The sequence below is a fragment of the Alligator mississippiensis genome, chromosome 2 (assembly GCF_030867095.1).
Source record: "Alligator mississippiensis isolate rAllMis1 chromosome 2, rAllMis1, whole genome shotgun sequence".
In the NCBI taxonomy this organism is placed as follows: Eukaryota; Metazoa; Chordata; order Crocodylia; family Alligatoridae; genus Alligator; species Alligator mississippiensis.
In genome coordinates this window covers 52,638,418-52,660,250 of record NC_081825.1, presented here as the reverse complement: position 1 = coordinate 52,660,250, position 21,833 = coordinate 52,638,418, and the positions used below count along the sequence as shown (strand labels likewise).

Below are 21,833 nucleotides of genomic sequence, written 5' to 3'. Positions count from 1 at the left end.
GGTGCTCTGGGTCCATATACAAGGGGGTCAGGGGGAAAGGGACTTAATGGTAGGGGTTTACTACAGGCCACCCAACCAGGGGGAAGAGCTGGACCGGGAATTCTCAGGTCAGCTTGCGGAGGCAGTTAAGTCAAAGGACGTGGTCATCATGGGTGACCTAAACTATCCGGACATCTGCTGGGAAGAGCAGTCAGCCAGGTCTGACTGCTCACGTAGGTTCCTATATGAGTTACAGGACCTCCATCTAACCCAGGAGGTGCACAGTCCCACCAGGAGAAATGCCTTGTTGGACCTGGTCATGGGCGATGACTTGGTGAGTGGACTGCGGGTTCTCGACCACCTGGACGATAGCGATCATCGCCTACTGGAATTCACCATCCAGCACAGGGTGTCAAAGGCCTGCAGCAAGACAGCAGCCCTGGACTTCAGAAGGGCAGATTTCAATGAGGTAAGGAGACTAGTCGGGGAGACACTGGGTCCTGGAGGGGAGGGGAATTGGGAGTCCAAGAGGAGTGGTCGTTCCTTAAGGAGATGATCCTCCAAGCCCAAAGGAGGACAATCCCCACGCAGATCTAAGGGGGCAGCAGTGCTCAAAAGCCCCCATGGCTCACCGAAAGCATCCACGAACGTCTCAAAGCTAAAAAGGAGGCGTACACCAAATGAAAAGGAGGGGCCATCACCAAGGAGGATTATACCTCCATTACCCGAGATTGTAGGGGGGCTGTTAGGAAGGCTACGGCAGAGATGGAACTGGGACTAGCGACCTGGATCAAGGATAACAAGAAGTCCTTTTTTTTAAACACATAGGCGGTAAAAAGAAGGTACAGGGTAACGTAGTGTATTCTGTGGCAAATACAAGGTATTCTCTGCAGAATACACTAGGAAATCTGATGTTCACACCAGATGACAAAGCTAACCTCTTTAACAATTTCTTTGCCTCCATCTTTTTGAGCAGGGACCGGGGCATCCCCCCCACTGGGATCCCCGAGGGACCCAGGGGAGGTGCTGCCAGGCCCAGGGTCAGTGAGGACCTAGTCAGGGAACTTCTGGTGGGTCTAGACATGTTCAAGTCAGCAGGTCCTGACAATCTCCACCCCAGAGTGTTGAGGGAATTAGCAGAGGTCATTGCAGGACCCCTGGCACAGCTTTACAAGCACTCGTGGTGCTCTGGCAAGGTGCCGGAGGACTAGAAAAAGGGCCAATGTGGTTCCCATTTTCAAAAAAGGGAGGAAGGAGGACCCAGGAGACTATAGGCCCATTAGTCTTACCTCAGTCCTGGGGAAGCTCTTTAAGAAAATTATCCAGGAGCACATCTGCGAGAGATCAGCAGGGGAGATCATGCTTAGGGGCAACCAACATGGGTTCATTCGAGGCAGGTCCTGTCAAACCAACCTGGTGGCCTTCTACGACCAGGTCACTAAATCCCTGGACGCAAGTGTCACAGTGGACGTAGTCTTTCTGGACTTTTGGAAGGCCTTCGACACCATCTTTCACCCCATTCTCATTAAGAAATTAGGCGACTGTGGTGTCGATACCTACACAGTCAGATGGGTCGCAAATTGGCTGGAGGGCTGTACCCAGAGAGTGGTGGTGGATGTGTCTTTTTCAACCTGTAAGGATGTGGGTAGTGGGGTCCCCCAGGGCTCGGTCCTCGGGCCCGCACTGTTCAACAACTTCATCAGTGACTTGGACAAGGGGGTGAAAAGCACCTTGTTCAAATTCGCAGATGACACTAAGATATGGGGAGAAGTGGGCACGCTGGAGGAGAGGGACAGGCTGCAACTAGATCTAGACAGATTACGGGGGTGGGCGGATGAGAACAGGATGGGATTCAATACCGACAAGTGCAAGGTACTGCACCTGGAGAGGATAAACCAGCAACATACCTACAGGCTGGGGAACTCCTTTCTCATCAGCACAGAGGCAGAAAAGGATCTTGGTGTCATTATTGATTCCAAAATGAACATGGGCTGCCAATGTGGGGATGCGGTTAGGAAGGCTAACCGCACCTAGTCATGCATCCACAGATGCAACACGAGCAGGCTCAAGGAAGAGATCTCCCCCCTCTATGCGACACTGGTCAGGCCTCAGTAGGAGTACTGCATCCAGTTCTGGGTGCCACACTTCAGGAGGAATGAGAACAACATCGAGAGGGTCCAGAGAAGGGCCACTCGCATGATCAGGGGGCAGCAGGGCAAGCCCTACAAGGAGAGGTTATGGGACCTGAACCTGTTCAGCCTCCACAAGAGAAGACTAAGAGGGGATCTGGTGGCCGTCTACAAACTGGCCCAGCAGGGACCAGCAGACTATGGGAGAGTCCCTGTTACCCCGAGCACTACCAGGAATAATGAGGAATAACAGCCATAAGTTGACCAAGAGTAGATTCAGGCTAGGTATCAGGAGGCACTACTTCACAGTCAGGGCGGCTAGGATCTGGAACCAACTTCCAAAGGAAGTGGTGCTCACTCCTACCCTGGGGGTCTTCAAAAGGAGGCTAGATGATCACCTAGCTGGGGTTGTTTGACCCCAGCATTCTTTCCTGCCTACAGCAGGGGGTCAGACTTAATGATCTGCTCAGGTCCCTTCCAACCCTACCTACTATGAAACTACTATGAAACTTTCCTGACTGGGGTCCATGGGCCAAAGGGGGGCACAGGGAATCTGTTATTCAATTCCTCCTACATACAGAGAAGCCTACTGCACAGATATCCATTGTAGCAACAAACACTCTTGCAAGGGAGATCTTTAAGGTGTCATAGTGCAAGCTCTCTCACAGCTGGGGCATGTTTCCTCCATAAATAACTGAACGTATGCCTGTACACTAGCAACTTTACTGGACAAGTGTCAATTCTCCCAGCAGAAACAATGCCTGTACATAGCCCTAGTAATATGCAGAGAAATTAATATTAGGCTATGACAGTGCTCAGCAGCCTATAGTCCTATTTTGCTAGATGTTGTATACACAAAAAGATCCCATGCTCTGAAAAGATTTATAATCTAAATACTCAAAGGCTAGGTCTTTCTTCTTTTTTTTTTTAAACCCTTTTACATTTAAACACAGCTAGTCATCTGTCTAGCCATAACCCAAAAGATGTGACAGAAAGGTTTGGTGGGCTAAGTTCTAGCGGGCAGTTCTGGTGGGGAACTTTTTTTTTGGAGGGGTGGGGGAGGGACAGTAGAGCACGCTTTGCTGTAAAATAGTGCTGGTAAATGGCTTTATAAGCAAAGCACCTGTAAGCTCTTTTCACCCCAGGGGCAGATGGCAGTCTCAGCCTGGCAGCAGGCTGCAGAAGCTACTCTCCAATTGGTTTCCAATAACATTATTTTTACTTTTGCTGGGGACCTGTTAGGACCTATCTTGAGTACTATAATTTTGTAACAGTTTTGTTGCCAGTACAGCTATCTGTCCCAGAATTATATTCTGAAAGAGTTAGAGAGAGAAAAGCTACCCCAAGCAGTACACAGTAGAGAAAAAGGAGTAGTTTCAGGAACGACAGAAGTCAAGGAAGGAAAGAGGAAACTGCAGCATCACCGTAAAAACTGTTTGTTTGGAGCCAAGGTGTCTGCTGGGCTGGCTGGGACACTGGCACTCTGACGGGAGGAAACAATCCCCTTCCCAGGAGCTGACCTGAGGCAGGTGTTCTACAGATTGTCAGGGAAGCCAAGGACAAAGAGAAGCCAGGGTCTTGAGCCAAAGGCTTGAGAAGCCACACCAGGGCCAGCTTCAGGGGGTCCTCAGGAAAGGGAGACCAAATAAGTCTGCTTCTTGGGCAGTCCCAAGATAGAGCTTTCCCTGAAAGGGGCATGATCCATGACAGGAGGCACTGCAGAAGAGGTGAAACTTAAAAAGGATTTAAAGGAAAATATAGCAGTTCAGATTTATTAGAATTTTGCCTCTCATGAAGAGCAGAGAGGAAAATGTGCATAAGTTTTAAAGGAAGAAGCTAACTTACAGAAGTAACACTTACCAGTATGTTCAAGGTACAATAAATAATCAGTATTTTCTGGTAATAATCTTTATATAAAGATACCACGCTATAACTTTATATACAATTGTTTTTTCACAAATGTCATGTTATTTACAGATTTATAGATTTTGTTCACAAGTTTTGAGTAGAAAAGCCTAAAACTACTATATACATTTAATAATTGAACACCAGAAGATCCGCTTTTAAAAATTAATTTCCTCCATCTTCTAAAACATGCAGATATCTTATAAAAGAAACAACAATACAATGGTAAAGTTACAAAACAATAATGTACATCTTTACCTTTTACTTGGATTGAGTTTTGTGAGAAAGGTGTCTTTTGGCCTATGCTAGTGGAATCCCGTGCTGTAAAAAAAAAAAAAAAAAAGAAAAATAATGGATGGAGTTCTCCTTACTCGGGAGAACTCCATCATTGTTAGAAAGATCAACAGATAATTGCACAAAGTTTTATTATTATCATACAAATTAAAAAATGGCAACTTTTACTAGGTTTTGCTACATTTAGGGATATCCTCAGAAAGTGTTCTGAACTGCATAGTGCAAGGGTGATCAACCCCTGGCCCACAGGGCTCCCCATGTCCAGAAATATGACACCCAGGGAACAATGGCACCACTCCCGATACCAAATTTTCAGACTTGTGGGGAGCCCCAGGCCCTCCACACTATACCACGCACCCAATCCAAGCATACAGGGCTGGGCAGAGGCAGCATTGGGCCCCCAGGGCCCAATCCCAGCAGGCAGGGCGGGAAGGGGGCAGTGCCAGACCCCAGGGTCTAATTCTGGCACATGGGGCTTGATCCAGCCCACACACCAGACCCACTCCACTCACCTGGCCCATGGGGCCAAAAGGTTGTGCACCACTGATATAATATAGCAGCAACAAAAACAACTGAAAGTTACAATATGATACTCAAAGCCACTAGGAACCTAAGCTTGCACTATAAGAAAATGTGAATTAATCAAAAAGTTTTTCAAATGCATTTTTACAGCTCTGGGAAAACTTCATGTTGAACTGTACACCACAGGGTATATAGAGCAGGATGAGGATAAAATCTGCTACTGTACTTTGTCAGCAGAAAAATATCATAAATGTACTAATTCACAGATTAAGTGGCATCTGAAGGACTAAGAAATACTTTAAACAAAAACAAGTATTATAAAGAACACAGTACATGTTAATACTTACATTTTTTCCTATTTAAGTCACATTTTTGTTGCAACTGAACAGGGGCATTAATTGCATTTGGAATTTGAGAACATACTTATTCCTGATCAAAATATACACACTCAAAATACAGTAAGATCTAGAAGGGCAAAATGGAAAGCTATGAATTTCCAGATATTAAGTCTCATTGCAAAACTATCAGCTTATAGCCATTTAAGTGAGTTTTCTAATCACAAATCAGACGTCCCATCAGACAGTTAAAAAATGTCTGAATACTTATTGTACACATCACCATCTTAACTCACTATATCAGACTAAAATCCTTAGGGTTTCAATAAATAGAACAAACATTTTGTTTTATGTTCTAGCACTGGATGTTTGCCATACATCTGCAGTCATTAGCAAAATTAAAATTAATTTAATTGAAACTCAAGTCACTTTAAAGGACTCAGAAAAACTTAAGGATTTTTCAAGTAGGTCTATATTGCTTAATGAGATGCTCCTGATTTAACACGCGATTTGAATTATTCAATAAGTCAAAAACTCCCAAGGCTTCAGCTATACAACTGGTCTTTTAAATCAAGCAATTAGTTGTGGATATGACAGGAAGTAAGAAGTAGGTCTACTATGATCCAAATCAGAAAATTAGGGTTGGGAAGGACCTCAGGCAGCCATCTAGTCCAACCCCTTGCTCAAAGCAGGACCATCCCCCATCTAGATCATCCCATTAAGGTTTTGTCTAGCTGGATCTTAAAAACCTCTGAGGATAGAGATCCTACCACTTCTCTAGGTAACCTGTTCCAGGGTTTTACTACCCTCCTAGTTCAAAAACTCTTCCTAATATCCAACCTAAACATCTCTTGCTGAAACTTGAGACCATTGCTCCTTGTTCTGTCATCTGCCACCACTGAGAAAAAGTCCAGCTTCATCCTCTTTCAAACCCCACTTCAGGTAGTTCAAGGCTGCTATTAAATCCCCTCTCAGTCTTCTCTAGACTAAATAACCCCAGTTCCCTCAGCCTCTCTTCACAAGTCATGCACCCCAGCTCACTCACCATTTTTGTTGCCCTCTGATGGACTCTCTCCAATGTGTCCACATACATATTTTTGTGCAGAGAAATAACAGTAAGAAACTCATGCACACATTCATCTCTGTTTAATTTACAATCCTAATTTCACATTTCCCAGTAAGTAAAACTAGAAAGGGTGGTGTCCATTCTCCCCCCATCCCCCGCAAAACGTATTGGTTAGGGAACTTACCCAAAAATAGAAGACCTGAATTCCAGCATGAGGTGATTTGAATACACATCTTCCACACTCCAGGGAAGTGCCCTACCACCAGTTTGTAAGTTAGATGACTGCATTTTCTACTCCTCTTGCCTGATTTGCTGCTTGATGCTCCAACTTCAAACAGAAGTAGTAGTAAAGTACTCTTACCCAGACTGTTCTAACCTGGTGGTTAGGACATTCTCCTGGGAAGCAAGACATACAGGCTCAAATCCCACCAGACTAAGAAGGGTGCACATCCAGGTCTCCAACTTCCAGGTGCTTTAATCACTAAGCTACTGCACAAAAAGGTTGGTGGCACCACCACACCCTCTTCAGAAACCCATTAGACAGCTAACCTTAGACACAAGATTAGACATTCTGCATCACAAGTGAATGGAGATTTCTAATGGATAGCGTGAGTGAAGAGACTAAAAGCTCCTGAGAAAAGCAAAATTTCAAATAGACACCAGTTTTTAGCATTTCCTGCTGGCTACCTCAGTATGTCTCCAAGCTTTCTGAATTGCAACAAGAGAGGAGACTGCTCACGTCACAGCCTGGTCTACTGCAGTGCTTAGGTCCCTCAGGGTTAGAAAGACCTATAATCCAAGTCTCCTGCCAACAGGCTATTGTTCTAACCAACAAACTAGTAGACAAGAGGCAAGCACTACCATAAGTGCCTACACATCAAGGTGGGGGTTTCAGTCTGCAAATCTCACTCTATCACAGAAACCCAACTCAGAATAACTGGGAGATGCCTAAATAAACCTGCAAAATAGGGAGCGTTTCTGAAACCTCACCTTCTCCGCACTTCTCACTGGCTGGCTGAAGTATCCCCCAAACCTCAACTCAGCACACTATGCTTTGTGAATCTTAGCAATTAGTCACCTCATTTCAAGTATCTGGAATTTAACAGTAGCCTTAAGTAAGGTTTGTGAGTTCCACCCCCAAAGCCAGACATGGAAAATTTAAGTTTGGGAGCACTTGGCATCCAAACATTTAAGTCCCTTTTTGAATCTCTCAAAGTTTTTTTCTTCAAGCTCAAAAGTATTACTTCCACTTTGGCCAGTCACATGGAGCACAATAATCAAGAACTTATTCACCGTAAGGATAACAAAGAAAGAGAGAAGTGGTTAGAAATAAATGAAACGTTTTTGCTGTTCATCTCGTCATACTTAATACACCAAGCATTAGTCAACTTCAACAGGCACTGAGAAATAATTCTTCACATTGATAAGAATGCACCAAGATGGCTTGGAAAAAATAAAGCAAAGATGCTTTTTAACTATTATTCAGATAAACTTTCTTGTTAAAATGTGTGTCTCAATAACATTATTTAAGGTTAAACCATAAACTCTCACAGGAGAAAAAAAAAAACCAAACCAAAAAAAAAACAGCACACATCAAATGTCAAGATTTATACCAGAGTATTAAATATCCTTTTAAAATATATTACTTTGCCCTGAAGGCTGGACAAGAAACGCAATGCATCAACAAAAAGAATGGAGTATGAGAATGCTGCTCTAAGCATTGTATTAGTTTTACTGGTAAGAAAATGGAGGCCTAGAAAGGTTGCATCGCTTGCCTAAAGATGCATGTTTATGGAAGTACATATTCCCTGCAGCTAGCCTTGGAGGAAGTATCTTACTTTACATAATTCAAGGGAAGAATAATGTTTTGTTACACAAAAACTGGAACCAGGCTAGTGAATGGTGATCTATGCTGTCCTGCCATAACATACACATGCACACAGCTTGTGAGCTGCTGATACAAGACTCAAAAATTGTAAGTGGAGGTGAGCAGGTCTGTTTAACCCAAACTCTTAACTTTAGACTTTGCACCCTAGCTTGAATTTCAAAGTTACATTTTTAAAAATGCTAGTAAATTTAAATTGTTGGTGTCTTCACAGTCTGATAGGATCTTAAAGGGCAATACTATACCATCTTTTGCACTATCTTCCCTTGCAGCAGACAGTTTGATTCCAGATTTTCAAAGAAAAGGGAGTACTTTCAATTAAACAAAGATTGTTTCCTCTTACTTTTCACCCCAGAGTCTTGCTTATAAGCAATATTTTTGCCAAACAAGTAGTTTCTCGCACTTGAAAAAAAAAAAAAAGCCCAACATATAAGTAGTAACAGTCTTGGCCAATTAAAGTTGGCAAAAGTCAAAAGTGGCTCTGGAAATTCACAAGACACTACAGAACGAGCCTACCTGCCATTAAAAAATGAAAAGCTGGACACAAGGAAGATATCAATTTGGCTAAAAAGTAAACTTTCATTTGCAGGGGAAAAAAATTGCTAGTCCTTATAGATGTGAAGACAGATCCCCATTTGGATAGCTATGCCAATGGTTCTCAAACAAAGGGTTACAATCTTTACGAATGAAGTTTCAAGTCCTATAGACTACTCCAGACAGAGTTGGCTAAGCCAATCAGAAGTTGGTCTGTGACCCATGGAACAAAGTCACAGACTATGCAGTGCCATCTCTGTAAAAAAAAAAAAAAAAAAAAGGATCCCAGCATCTCCGCCACTGTTTGCAGCTTTTCCCAGCAGCCAGATATTTTTACTTTACCCAATGAAGTGAAAATGGTAAGACATGATTGAACTTCGCTACAACTACTGGTGACCCTTAAGGCTGATGGGATAGATCACTCCAAACTAACTTTGCCTCCGTTCCATGATCTGCCATGCAAGTTGGTCTATCTACTGAAAGAACTCCCAAAACAAAGACTTGAGAAGGGGTACAAGAGTAAAAACAGAAGACACCCCTCACCATCACCAATTTTCAGGATCCAAATAATGGTATAGGAGTAGCAAAAAACAAACAAAAACACATTCATACAAGAAAAGAGGGCAGCACTGAAGTCATCATATACCTAACTGGCTTAAGACTGATAAGAAAATTCAAGCAGATGAAGGGGACAGCAGTCTGGTAAGAATCTATACAGCAAAAATTGCCTATGAATTATCCCATCACATTACATTACTTTACATTACCTGTTTAACAACTCTAAAGAGTGAAACGCTATAGTTTCATAGGTTGTAGGGTCGGAAGGGACCTGAGGAGATCATCTAGTCCAACCCCCTGCTGTGGCAGGAAAGAGAACTGGGGTCAAATGACCCCAGCCAGATGTTTGTCCAGCCTTCTTTTTAAAGACCCCCAGGGTAGGAGCCAGCACCACTTATTTTGGAAGTTGGTTCCAGGTCCTATCCACCCTGACAGTGAAATAGCGCTTCCTGATGTCTAGCCTGAAACTACCCTCCGCTAGCTTGTGTCCGTTGTTTCTTGCAACTCCCGGGATTGCTCGGGGGAACAGGGACTCTCCCAATGCCTGCTGGTCCCCCTTGACTAGTTTGTAGACTGCCACTAGATCCCCTCTGAGCCTTCTCTTTTGGAGGCTGAACAGGTTCAGGTCCCTCAGCCTCTCCTCGTAGGGCCTGCCCTGCTGACCCCTGATCATGCAGGTGGCCCTCCTTTGGGCCCTCTCCATACTGACCACATCCCTCCTGAAGTGCGGCGCGCAGAACTGGACGCAGTACTCCAGCTGCAGCCTGACCAGTGTCGCATAGAGGGGGATGATCACCTCCTTGGACCTGCTTGAGATGCATCTGTGGATGCACGACAAGGTATGGTTGGCCTTCCTGACCGCGTCCCCACACTGACGGCCCATGTTCATTGTGGCATCAATGATGACTCAAAGATCCTTTTCTGTCTCAACACTGACAAGGGAGTTCCCCAGCCTGTAGGTGTGCCGCTGGTTCTTCCTCCCCAGGTGCATTACCCTGCACTTGTCAGTGTTGAACCCCATCCTGTTCTCTTCGGCCCACCCCTGTAACCTGTCTAGATCCACTTGCAGCCTGTTCCTTCCTACTAGTGTACCCACTTCACCCCACATCTTAGTGTTATCTGCGAACTTGAACAGGGTGCTTTCTACCCCCTTGCCCAAGTCACTGATGAAGATGCTGAATAGTGCAGGCCCGAGGACCAAGCCCTGGGGAACCCCACTGCTCACATCCCTCCAGGTCGAATAAGACCCGTCCACCACCACCCTCTGGGTGCGGCCCTCCAGCCAGTTAGTGACCCATCTGACCGTGTAGGCATCAACACCACTGTCTTCTAGCTTCTTACTGAGAATGGGGTGAGAAACCGTGTCGAAGGCCTTCCTGAAGTCCAGAAAAACTATATCCACTGCAACACCTGCATCCAAGGACTTGGTGACCTGGTCATAGAAGGCCACCAGGTTGGTTTGACAAGACCTGCCCCTAATGAACCCATGCTGGTTGCCCCCGACCATAACCTCCCCTGCTGGCCCTTCCTGGACATGTGCCAGGATAATTCTTTCATGTGCCAGGATAATTCTTTCGAAATATATATGGCAAGGAGCCTTGAAATATATATACACACACACACACACACACACACATATTTCAAGCCTCCTTACCATCTGGCCTCTAGCCCAGGGGTGAGCAAAATCCTGCCTTCAGACTGGATTGGGGCCACAGCAGTCTCCATTTCCCAGCAGCACCTGCAGCAACAGTTTCTGGCTGCCAGATCCAGACCCACTACCCCAGCATCCTGGCCCATCCACCCCGCACCCACCACCAAGGGCAGGACCCATGTAGGCAGGGCACCTAGCCAGGGGGCTGGGATGGGCCTGTGACCAAAAGCAAAACAGGAAAGCAGGGTCAGCGAGACCCCAGAACCCTGTGGTGGTGACAGCACAGGGCAGGGCCAGAGCAGAGCCACAATCCACTGCCCCTTCTGCAACCGGCAAGTGTTTCACAGGCAAGGATGTGCAGGGAGTGGATTGCAGTTCTGTCCCAGTCCCACCCCTTGCTGTCACTGCCACAAGATCCTGGCCCCAGAGCAGCTCCCTTCCCACCTAACTCCCAGACAGTCTCCACAGAGACTGAGGCCATGTCCAGACAAGCACACATTTGGTTCCCTGGGGACAACTAGCAGCAGGACACCTTGTGGAGCTCCTAGTTGTCTCTGGGGAATGCCCATGCAAGGCGCCCTCTGGCATGCAGCAGGTTACCCCAGAGTGAGAGGGAAGAGGCTGGGGCCAGCAACAGCGGTGGCTCCAGCCGCCTTAGCCAAGGTTCTGGGGGCCGGGGAAGCTGCAGCTACAGCGCTCCTGTAGCTGGCAGCCTGGCCAGTACCTGGAGTATGGCTCCAGCTGGCCAGGCTCCGGTTTTAGGTGGCATGGGATGCGACACGTGCTGCACTATTTTTTTTTCCACCCCTGGATCTCCAGGGTTCTGAAGACCCCCCTGTGCTCCTAAGGTCTCCATGAAAACTGACCAGGAGCCATACAGGCAGGGGCTGCTAGGAAATGGGGTCTGGCCACCAGCCAGATCTGCCATTTTGCCCACTTCTGCTCTAGCCTAACCTGAAGGAATTATGGTGCTCAATAATTATGTCATTCAACACTAAGCATTAATTAATTTCACATAAAACATCTAAAAAACAGTGATACCTTTCTGCAGAACTAGTCTAAATTACAGTAACTGGGAAGCTGGCAAGGTGCAAGGCAGATTTTCATTGTTTCATAGTTGGTAGGGTCGGAAGGGACCTGAGCAGATCATCAAGTCCGACCTCCTGCCATGGGCAGGAAAGAATGCTGGGGTCAAATGATCCCGGCTAGGTGATCATCTAGCCTCCTTCTGAAGACCCCCCAGGGTAGGAGTGAGCACCGCTTCCCTTGGAAGTTGGTTCCAGATCCTAGCCGCCCTGGCTGTGAAGTAGTGCCTCCTGATACCTAGCCTGAATCTACTCTCTGTCAACTTATGGCCGTTATTCCTCGTTACTCCCGGTGGTGCTCGGGGGAACAGGGACTCTCCCATAGTCTGCTGGTCCCCCTGGGCCAGTTTGTAGAAGGCCACCAGATCCCCTCTTAGCCTTCTCTTGTGGAGGCTGAACAGGTTCAGGTCCCATAGCCTCCGCTCATAGGGCCTGCCTTGCTGTCCCTTGATCATGTGAGTGGTCCTCCTCTGGACCTTCTCAATGCTATCCACATCCATCCTGAAGTGCAGCACCCAGAACTGGACACCTCAGTACTCCAACTGAGGCCTGACCAGTGTTGCATAGAGGGGGAGGATCACCTCCTTGGACCAGCTCGTGATGCATCTATGGATGCATGACAAGGTGTGGTTAGCCTTCCTGATTGTGTCCCCACATTGGTGGCCCATGTTCATTTTGGAATCAATAATGACACCAAGATCTTTTTCTGCCTCTGTGCTGATGAGAAGGGAGTTCCCCAGCCTGTAGGTATGTTGATGGTTCATCCTCCCCAGGTGCAGTACCTTGCACTTGTCAGTATTGAATCCCATCTTGTTCTCATCTGCCCACCCCTGTAACCTGTCTAGATCTAGTTGCAGCCTGTCCCTCTCCTCCAGCATGCCCACTTCTCCCTACATCTTAGTGTCATGCATGAATTTGAACAAGGTGCTTTTCGCCCCCTTGTCCAAGTCACTGATGAAGATGTTGAACAGTGTGGACCCAAGGACCAAGCCCTGGGGGACCCCACTGCCCACATCCCTTCAGGTCAAAAAAGACCCATCCAGCACCACTCTTCAAACACTCGCCCATCACTACCACTCTTCAAACACCCATCCATCACCTATTCTTCAAACACTCCTCCAACAACAGTGGTCTTTATTTACACTTAATTACAAAAGAAAAAAATAAGTACATGCATCTAAGTTTTTGCCCATGTTCATTCACTGGAGGTATGGATAAAGATGGAAGGAGATACAACCATTTCCAAATTCTGTAGCTATAGTATATAACAAACGGCTCTAATCAGTTCTCAATTGCACAAGGTAAACTAACAGAATTGTTTATTGCATAAATGCTCTTATATTCATTTTTTTTTTTTAAAATTAAATAAAAAAAGCAGAGGTAAGACTCAGCACTAAAATGAAAACAAATAAAAGACCTGTTCCAGTTTTGGGCATAGCCGTTTCTGAAGTGGATTCATTTGTATTCTGTGATCCAGGGCTTTTTTTCTGACCATTGGAAGCATATGCTCTCACTTGGCTTAGTGACTGGACTGACAGACGGTTGCACAGGAGTACATGACAGATGCCTCCACAGCTCACTGAAGTTTGCCATCCTGAAAGAAGAAAAAAAGGCATAAGTGACACAAGTACTGACAATGGGGACCACAACTCCACACCACCACCACTACCGCTGCTGGCGGGCATCGAGTCTGGCTGGGCTGCAGCCCTGTGCCCTAGTTGGTGCAGAAATCATGCCACCGCTGTCACCCCCACTGCTGCCAGGTCCCAACTTCAGCCATGCTGCAGCCCTGTGTCCCACTATCAGTGCAGAAGTCTGGGGGAGGCACATGCCCTCCCCTATTCCTGCCAATGCATCACCTATGAAAAAAGGTTCTCTTTTCAATGGTGTTCACAACAGGAGAACATATGTCCATAAGAGTTGTTGATATTTATGGAAACAGCTTTTAGAAAATATTTTTGCCCAGTACACCCATGTATTCAAATCTCAGAAGCTTTATACAACCAAGGCAAAAACTAATGAAAATTAATCCATCCACCAATTTCCCAGGCACCTCCTGTCTCCCTTCAAACATTCATTTTTAAGCACACAGATATCCTGTTATATTTTTGTTAAGTTTCTCATTTAATTATATGTGCATTGTTTCAAAAATCTAAATTATCTTTGACCCTTTGCCACAGCAAACGACTCTAACATTTCTAGATTAATCCCTCTATTACCACTCTGCTCCCAAACATCATCATAGCAAGCAACATATTCAGCAGTCAGAAGAGGTATTATAGAATAAGGACAATGGTGGACCACTAGAAAACCAGTTTTACCTCATTCCGCTACACTTGTCCAAATACAGTATACTAAATTGAACATGCAAAATATTCAATGGTCTTAATTCAAGTGTAATATCTCAACCTACTGTAGAGTTAAGCCACAATTAAAGCAAGTTACATATGAAATATCATTCATCTCAAAGAATCATATTACACACATGCGAACGTAGCATATGAAAAAAAAAGTCAGTCTTTTAAGACGGGCACAGAATAACAACAGATATATTCATTTATTTCATAGACATTAGGGCTGAAAGGGACCTCATGAGATCATCTGGTCCAGCCCTCTGCTCAAAGAACAGGAAGTCAGCTGGAGTCAGATGACCCCAGCAAGATAATCAATCATCCAAACGCAACTTGAATGTATCCAGAGTAGGTGCTTGCACCACTTCTGGGGGCAGTCTATTCTAGACTCTGAAGACTTGGACAGTAAAGTTCTTCCTTATGTCCAGTCTAAAACAGCCTTCCAGCAGTTTGTAATCATTGGACCTTGTTTTCCCCTGGGGTACCCTGGTGAACTGACACTCTCCCAGATCTTGATGCACATCCCTTATGTATTTATAGGCTGCCACCAAGTCCCTCCTGAGCCTATGCTTTTCCGAGCTGAGGAGTCCCATGACTCTCAGGCTCTCCTTAGAAGGCCTGCTCTCTTGACCTCTGTTCATGCACATGGTTCTCCATTAGACTCTCTTGAGCTTCTTCACATCCTTTTTAAATTGTGGAGCCCAGAATTGGATGCAGTATTCCAGCTGCGGCCTCACCACAGCCAAATAAAGCAGGAGAATGACAGCTTGGGTCTTGCTTGAGATGCATTAGTAGATGCAAGCCAGGGTTTTTTTTTGCTTTGCCAGGTGTTGCATTGCATTGGTATTTCATGATTGACCACAAGATGAATATGACCCCCAAGTCTCTTTAATGCTGGTCTACCTTGATTAACAGCCAAATTCTGCTAAACTAATCTTGCTGATACTTAAGACAGATTATTTAACAGCTTTCCTCTGATGAAATAACTTTATCCACCACTGAAATGTAACAGCTTATTAAAAAACAGGGGTGCTGGCTTTGGGAAATAAACACGCATAAAATCAAGAACATCTAATTTATTTATACTGCATGTAATCCAACGTTAAATATATGACTACATTAGATAAATCATCTCTCAACAGTCACAAGAATATGCTTGACAAAATTATGGACTCCATAAAGCAACTTAGTCTTTTCCATTTATTTTGACACACTGCAGCAAGCATTGGTCAAAACAGCCAAAGGTCTCCCCAATTCTAGCAGCCTATGGGAGGAGCATATCTAAGGAACCCCCGTTCTGTAGCCAACAGCATAAAGTGGAGAGATGAGGCATCACGTGTCCCACCTGCTTTCGAATCCTCAGCCAAAATGATGGAGTACTTATTTACAACTGGGCAACTTTGGGAGTCCACAACTCCTGTCTCTGGAGCAGGATGCCCGAGTACTGTGCCACCAGACCCCCAAGTTAGAAACAGGCACATCTGCAGGAATAAAAAAAACACTACTTCATACAAAATACAACTGAGCTATCAAGATGATCCAGAGATCAAAAAAACCTTCTGAATGGGCAGTTCTGCAATTCAAAAATGCAGCAAGTGTTCCTAAATGCTTGTCTAATAAAATTAAAATTACAGAAATATTTTTTTACTGATCAGATACATGCTTTGAGGACCAACTGTATTTAGGATGTTTCCATTGTACAGGGGAAGAGGTGGAGAAAGGCATTTATTTAGTTTAGAAACAGCTGCTTCATTCCCAGTTTAGTTTATCAGCATCTTTACTGAATAGCTGATCATTAATGAGAAATTTTCTTAAGCTTGTTGTTCATTTTTAATATTTTAATAGAAGCTTGTCACAAGCCTATTTATGTCCAAGTTTACATAAGTACTTTAAAGACCATTAAACTGCTTTAGTTATTTCAAGAACTCACTTTCATTGCAAGCATGTTAAAAAGCAAATACATCCAATTTTTCATTGTAAAAAAAACACAGAAAATTGACTACAGTTAATTTAAAAACAAAACTATTGTTCAGGTTTCCTATTCCTCACCATAAAGCAACCCAAGACTCCTTCTGCAATGAGTTCCATACAAAGTGACACCTGTGTTTGTGCAGAGCCATTTGCAGGAGCAACCCTAAGCTTACATATTCAGAGAACTCTGACCTGTATACATTGGGCTAAAATTATTGAGACATTAAGTAGTCACTATACCTCATTTTACACTATACTATAATATGCTGATGTTGGACAGCTTTTTGTGCATATAACTATCAGTGAAGCATTTGTTTTAGAGGGTGGGGGGGAAAAACGGACAAACAGCAATACAGAACCATGTAGACATAAAAATAGCCGAGCCCTGAGGCCAACTGGTCCCCACTCCACCATTAATCCCTTTAGTGTGCGTTATTGAGGTATGTATCCCATTGTACATAGAAAGCATTAACCTGAAAAAAAATCTCTCTTCACTCCTTTTGTTCATCACATCCTTGCATTTTACAGCAGTATCCGAATGTATAAATACTTAATGCACAGTGCAAAAATATTTATGGTTTGCGTTTCCTGAAAGCAAGAGCTTTAAACAAGGCCAAATAAAAGTATGAAAAATGGATATCAACTGTCCTGAAAAAGTGCTTGAATGCTACTCTTAATGAACTCAAATACTGAAGAGGTTTATGCCAGGACATGTACTAAGGCTATGAACAGATGGAGTATTTATCCTTCGGTGAGTTGTGCCTGTGCGAGTCCTGGAACAGAGAAGTGCTGACACCAGCACATACACACTGTTCTTCCAACCACAGTCTAGTATGTGGCTGAAGGCACTGCCTCTTTTTTTGCCACTGATTCAATCCCAGAAAAACTGTTCAGATGCACTGTATGTTGGCCCAGGACAAACTGTGAGCTCTTCTTACTCTAGGAGCCTTTTTAGTATTTGTCCCAGGATAACACAAACACAGACATGTGAATAATTGCACTCTGTCCTTGAATAAAATGTTTGTCCCCAAAGAAACCATGACACTCATCTGCAGCCTCCAATCAAAACTGGGGTAGCTACAGCCACACCCAGAACATGACTGTCAGCTGGTGCTACCATCTTCATACCCACAATGTGGGCAGAGCCAGAGCCCCCAAGTAACTTAACCAGAACATAACTCTGGCTAAGCAGAAAGCCAATCTGTTCACGTCAAAGCAGACCTCCCAACAAGTAGCTGGCCCCTTCCAGAAAGTACCATTGGTAGACTACATATGGCAGCAATTCCCAAAGGGAGTACCATGACGCTTCTGCCATGCTTGCGGCACACTAATGTGTGCCGCAAAAACCGGGCTTGGGTAAGGCCAGGCCAGATCCAGTTGGCAGGTGTGTGCTGACAATTTTAATCCGTAAATTAAGCATGTCCCAGGTATCAAAAGCTGGGCAGACACTGACACCGAACATGTGCCGCAGATGTGCAGCAGCGCTGCTCTGGTGCCAGGGCAGGGGCACAGGGATGTCCCCGAGGTGGGGCCGCCCCAGCTGCCCCCACAGCGGGTGTAACTGCCAGGCAGCGCAGAGCAGAGTTGACACAGGTGGGGACCGGGCAGACGCCCCCGCAAACCACCCTCGCGCCCCCACCACAGGGCCCAAGCGGCCCTGGCAGCCGCGCGCCAGTCGGGACCGCCGGGACGAGACGGGCTAGGAGGGCTGCGGCCTCCCAGCCCCCGAGCCCGGTCGCAGCCCCACTGCGCAGCAGGCCGAGGCTGAGGCGCAGGGAAGCCGGCGCACGACGCCCGCAGGCGCTCCCGGGCCCGCACTCACCGCGGCAGGCACGGCCCCGCAGGTAGAGCCGGTAGAGGCCGCCCCAGCGCGGCCCGCACCCGGCCAGAGCCGGCATCATCCTCCTCCGCCTTCGCACGCAGGGCCCGGCACCGGCTGCGGGCGGGGCGGGGCGGGGCAAGGCGCCCCGCGCCCGCTGCGGCCCCTCTCACCCCACACAGGGCTGGCGGGACCGCGGGACCCGGATGTAAAACAGCGCCGGCTTCGCACACTCCGCCGGCTCGTCTCTAGTGCGCATGCGCTTGCCCTCCTCCCGTCAGTTGCCGGGAAGGAATGTGCGGCGTCACCTGACGGCGCCGGCGATGCCTGCTAGCTCCCGCCCGCGGGGGCGCACCTCGCACACTGACTCAGCGCCTGAAGGAGCGCAGGCGCCGCCCCCACGCCAGTCCCCTGCACGCAAGTAGCGGCGACCACCCAGTGCCGCGGGGTAGCCCCAACCCCACCCCCGCGCTTCCGCTCCCCAAGGAACAGCCTGACTTTCCCGGGGCAGCGCCGGCCCCCGCGGGCCGCCCTTTTGGGCAGAGAAGCGGGTGTAGGGTCCCCTCTCCGCGGAGGCGGGCAGCTCGCAGGATCCCTGCCTGGGAGTCAGCGCGCCCCACAGTAGAGACAAACTTGACAGGGTACTTGAAAAATTGATGCAGGTGATTAAGTGTGCAACTGTGTTGTAGATTATTACCGTGCTGCCTATTCTTAGTATACCCAATTTGATTTTGAACAAGGTTATTTTTCTGGTTAGTGTTATCCACTGAAGTACAGTATTCCTCCATGCATGATGGAGATAGGTTGAAATAAAATACTTACGTGATATAATAATATTACTTGTACTACTTATCTCCCCAATAGGCCAATTGCTGCTATACCAGGTGAATTACTGTAACAGATGCCACATCATTAAGTACCAGCTGTATCAACTTGGAGTTAAATACTAAATTAGGTGCCACTAAGTCCTAAAGCAGTAAGGATGGAGTCAGTTTTCTTCCTTAGCATTTAGAATGTTAATGAAACATTTTGCTAGCTTCAAATTATGTTGGCAGGAAACAGGCAATTAGAGAGAAAGGGTGACATGAAAAAAATGCTTTCATGATGCAGGATAAAAAGATGTTTTAAATGTGAAAATAGCTGAAAGACAGAGAGTAGCAGTTTTTCTAAAATTTGTAACCTCAGAAGAGATGGAAGCTACAGCAAGTAGTTTTTAAAATGCTGATAAGCCATTCCCTGCAGTGCAATTTTTACTGATGGACAGGCCCATTCTTTTTTTTCCTACTGATTCTACTACTTCTGTTTTCGCTATCATGACTTTGGAGCATGTAGAAAAAAAAAAAAGGAGGCAGTAACTAAGCTGTGATGCTTATCCCCCATATGGAAATAAACTAGGCATTGCTTTATCTAGATGAAATTTGTCTTTCTGCTAATGAATTGCAAATCTGGGGATGAAAAAAAGGCTATGTAATAGGTACATGGTTCCCCATCAATAGCCTGTATAATTTGGAGACCCCAAATGTCTAAAGTTATCACTAAACAGTATACAGCAGCTAGTGATAACAATCCCAAATCTTTAACAATATTGAAGTCACTGACCTGTCTTCCACCTCCTTCAAAGCTACCTTTTTATGTAATTGTCAATAGTTTGAGTACCCTGTTTATACAAAGTTGTTGCTACGCATCACCTTACGCGGTAGTAAGGTTTTCATGATGTTTGACAGTAGTTTGAAAATAGTACTGTTTTAAAAAAAAAAAAAAAAGACGACTTATGGAGATACTAGGAAAGGAAGTGTGGGAGTTTACAATTTAGATCCCCAGATTCCAGAGTGTTGTACAATGTCTACTGCAAGAAAGAGGTCAAGACCTGTGCAATTCTTTCCCAGACATCTGATCACTTAATTAGACAGCAGAGTGCTGCGTGCACATTTATTCTCAAATGGGAAGTAAATAGGAAGCAGTTTAGACCACAAGGTTCTTTAGTTTAGGTGAACACATACACATAGGTCTAAAACTAAGAATGAAAGCACATGGTCTAAATGGCTTTGTTTCCCTTTGACCTTTCTCCCCCTCCTTTTGTATTGTAATTATTTATGTATATTACAAAACACAAAAGAACCATGCTTAAAAGTGTTTTCTATAGTTATCGCCTGTGCCAAAAATTATTTGTGTATGCAAGGTCTTGTGCTTGGCTCAGTAGACCAACAGATAATTGTAAGTGACCACTGAAAACATCCTGCATCTCTTTTTCCTCTAGGTTTCTTATGAAGCTAATTTTTTTTTAAAAACCCTCATCAAGTTAAAATATAGCAAATCATATGAGGAACCTTCTTCTCCTGAAGAAGTTACAGAAGGAATGGATTCTACTCCAAATATACTGTGTATCAAATTATGAAAGGTTTTAATCTATTATTTGAAATGTCCCCACAAGATGGCAGTATTAGAAATAAGTTGACTATAAAAAACAAAATTCCAGTTTGTTCAGGATTGGCTAAACAATGCATTTCTTACTCAAAGCGTAAATAGGTATTGATTGCAGTGGGCATTTTGCTTGCAAAAACATTTCCAGGGACAGAAGGGCTTAGCTCCATAAATTCTAACAATGGAATTATTATTTTAAAATATATAGTAATCATTATCTAAATTGTAACAAAGTGACTTTTTTTTAACAAAGATTAATGCAGATATATACAAGAACTGAGTTGGAAGGTCGCTCTTTGAGGGCCATCAAATTTAATCTCCTCTTCAAAACTCCATCTCAGAAGCAGTTAGTTTTTTGCTGTATTGCTTACTTGAACGCTGTTCAATCGAGTCATCATTAACATATGCGATACATTTAAAGCAAAAAAAAAAATGTGCTTGTGCTATGACCAGGTTTGGCGCAACAGTTATGGCAGACCAGCTAGAACGAACAGAATGAAGAACTTGTCCGACTTCACTGTGAAATATTTTTGAGAAGATCTTCAAAGTTGAAATAATTGTATGAAGAACTTCTGGACATCAAGGCAAGAATAACCCAGAAATGTTATTTTAGCCAAATTAGTCATTAAACTTTGTCTTGCTTCTGCAGACTTAAGGAATAACTGTAACAAGATAATTTAGCATTTTATTTTAGAAGGAAAATACATGCTTACAACACTAATTGATATCCTATTTTATTTTTATGGAGTGTTCAGGGTTAAAGAGTATCATTGATTCCTGTGGCCTTATAAGATTGTTTTCAGAATAGCGCTACATACAAACTATTGGTTCTCAACACTTGCCAGACCACACTTCCTGTTTCGAAGGGGAACCACCAAGAACACCCTCCTACCTAGCTAAGATGCAGACAAGACTCCCTTTCTATTTAATATAGAAGAACAATGTATTAACAAAATACCAGTAATATCCTTTCAGATAAATCTGCTACTGTAAACATACATGTAGTTGCACAGTAAATTTAAGGTTAGTCACAGAATATGTCCCTGGCTCCCAAGAAGAGTCAAAAGCTGTTTGAGTTTACTAATAAAAATCAGCTAATTTGTCTACCTTGGATATTGAAGGTGTTCTGCGTCATTGTTCCAATACTTCTAATAATTAAAAATTGTCTCTTATTAAAACACTCCAGTGAGCATTTTATAGTGCTCCATGCAGGGAGCTGTGCTTGTAAGTTATCTTCAGTTATAAAAGAACCTAAGGGTCTGATCTGAAGCTCATTGGCAGTAAAAATAGTACCACTGCCTTCACTGGCTTTTAAAATATGCCTTAGT

The 21,833-nt window shown here is 44.8% G+C and overlaps 1 protein-coding gene and 1 long non-coding RNA gene across 5 annotated transcripts in view; one reads left to right on the top strand and one right to left on the bottom strand.

The window, feature by feature from the left end:
• Positions 1-18,364, bottom strand: part of SLC30A9 (solute carrier family 30 member 9) — a 66,449-nt gene extending 48,085 nt beyond the window's left edge. For 2 of the 4 annotated variants that reach the window (XM_014594929.3, XM_019481003.2), the window contains exons 1-4: positions 18,088-18,174; positions 15,640-15,775; positions 13,361-13,537; positions 4,272-4,334 (exon numbers count right to left, since the gene is read on the bottom strand). In XM_014594929.3, the coding sequence (XP_014450415.1) occupies positions 4,272-4,334; positions 13,361-13,537; positions 15,640-15,775 (376 nt within the window). In that variant the 5' untranslated portion in view covers positions 18,088-18,174. Of the gene's footprint in view, positions 1-4,271; positions 4,335-13,360; positions 13,538-15,639; positions 15,776-18,087 lie in introns of those variants that run through there. The other 2 variants (XM_006276803.4, XM_014594930.3) reach the window with 2 other exon arrangements.
• LOC109281553 (uncharacterized) lies at positions 18,361-21,616 on the top strand. Its single transcript, XR_002088224.2, has 2 exons — positions 18,361-18,746; positions 20,959-21,616. It is a non-coding gene; the product is annotated as an uncharacterized LOC109281553 (long non-coding RNA).
• Positions 21,617-21,833: the final 217 nt, after the last annotated feature.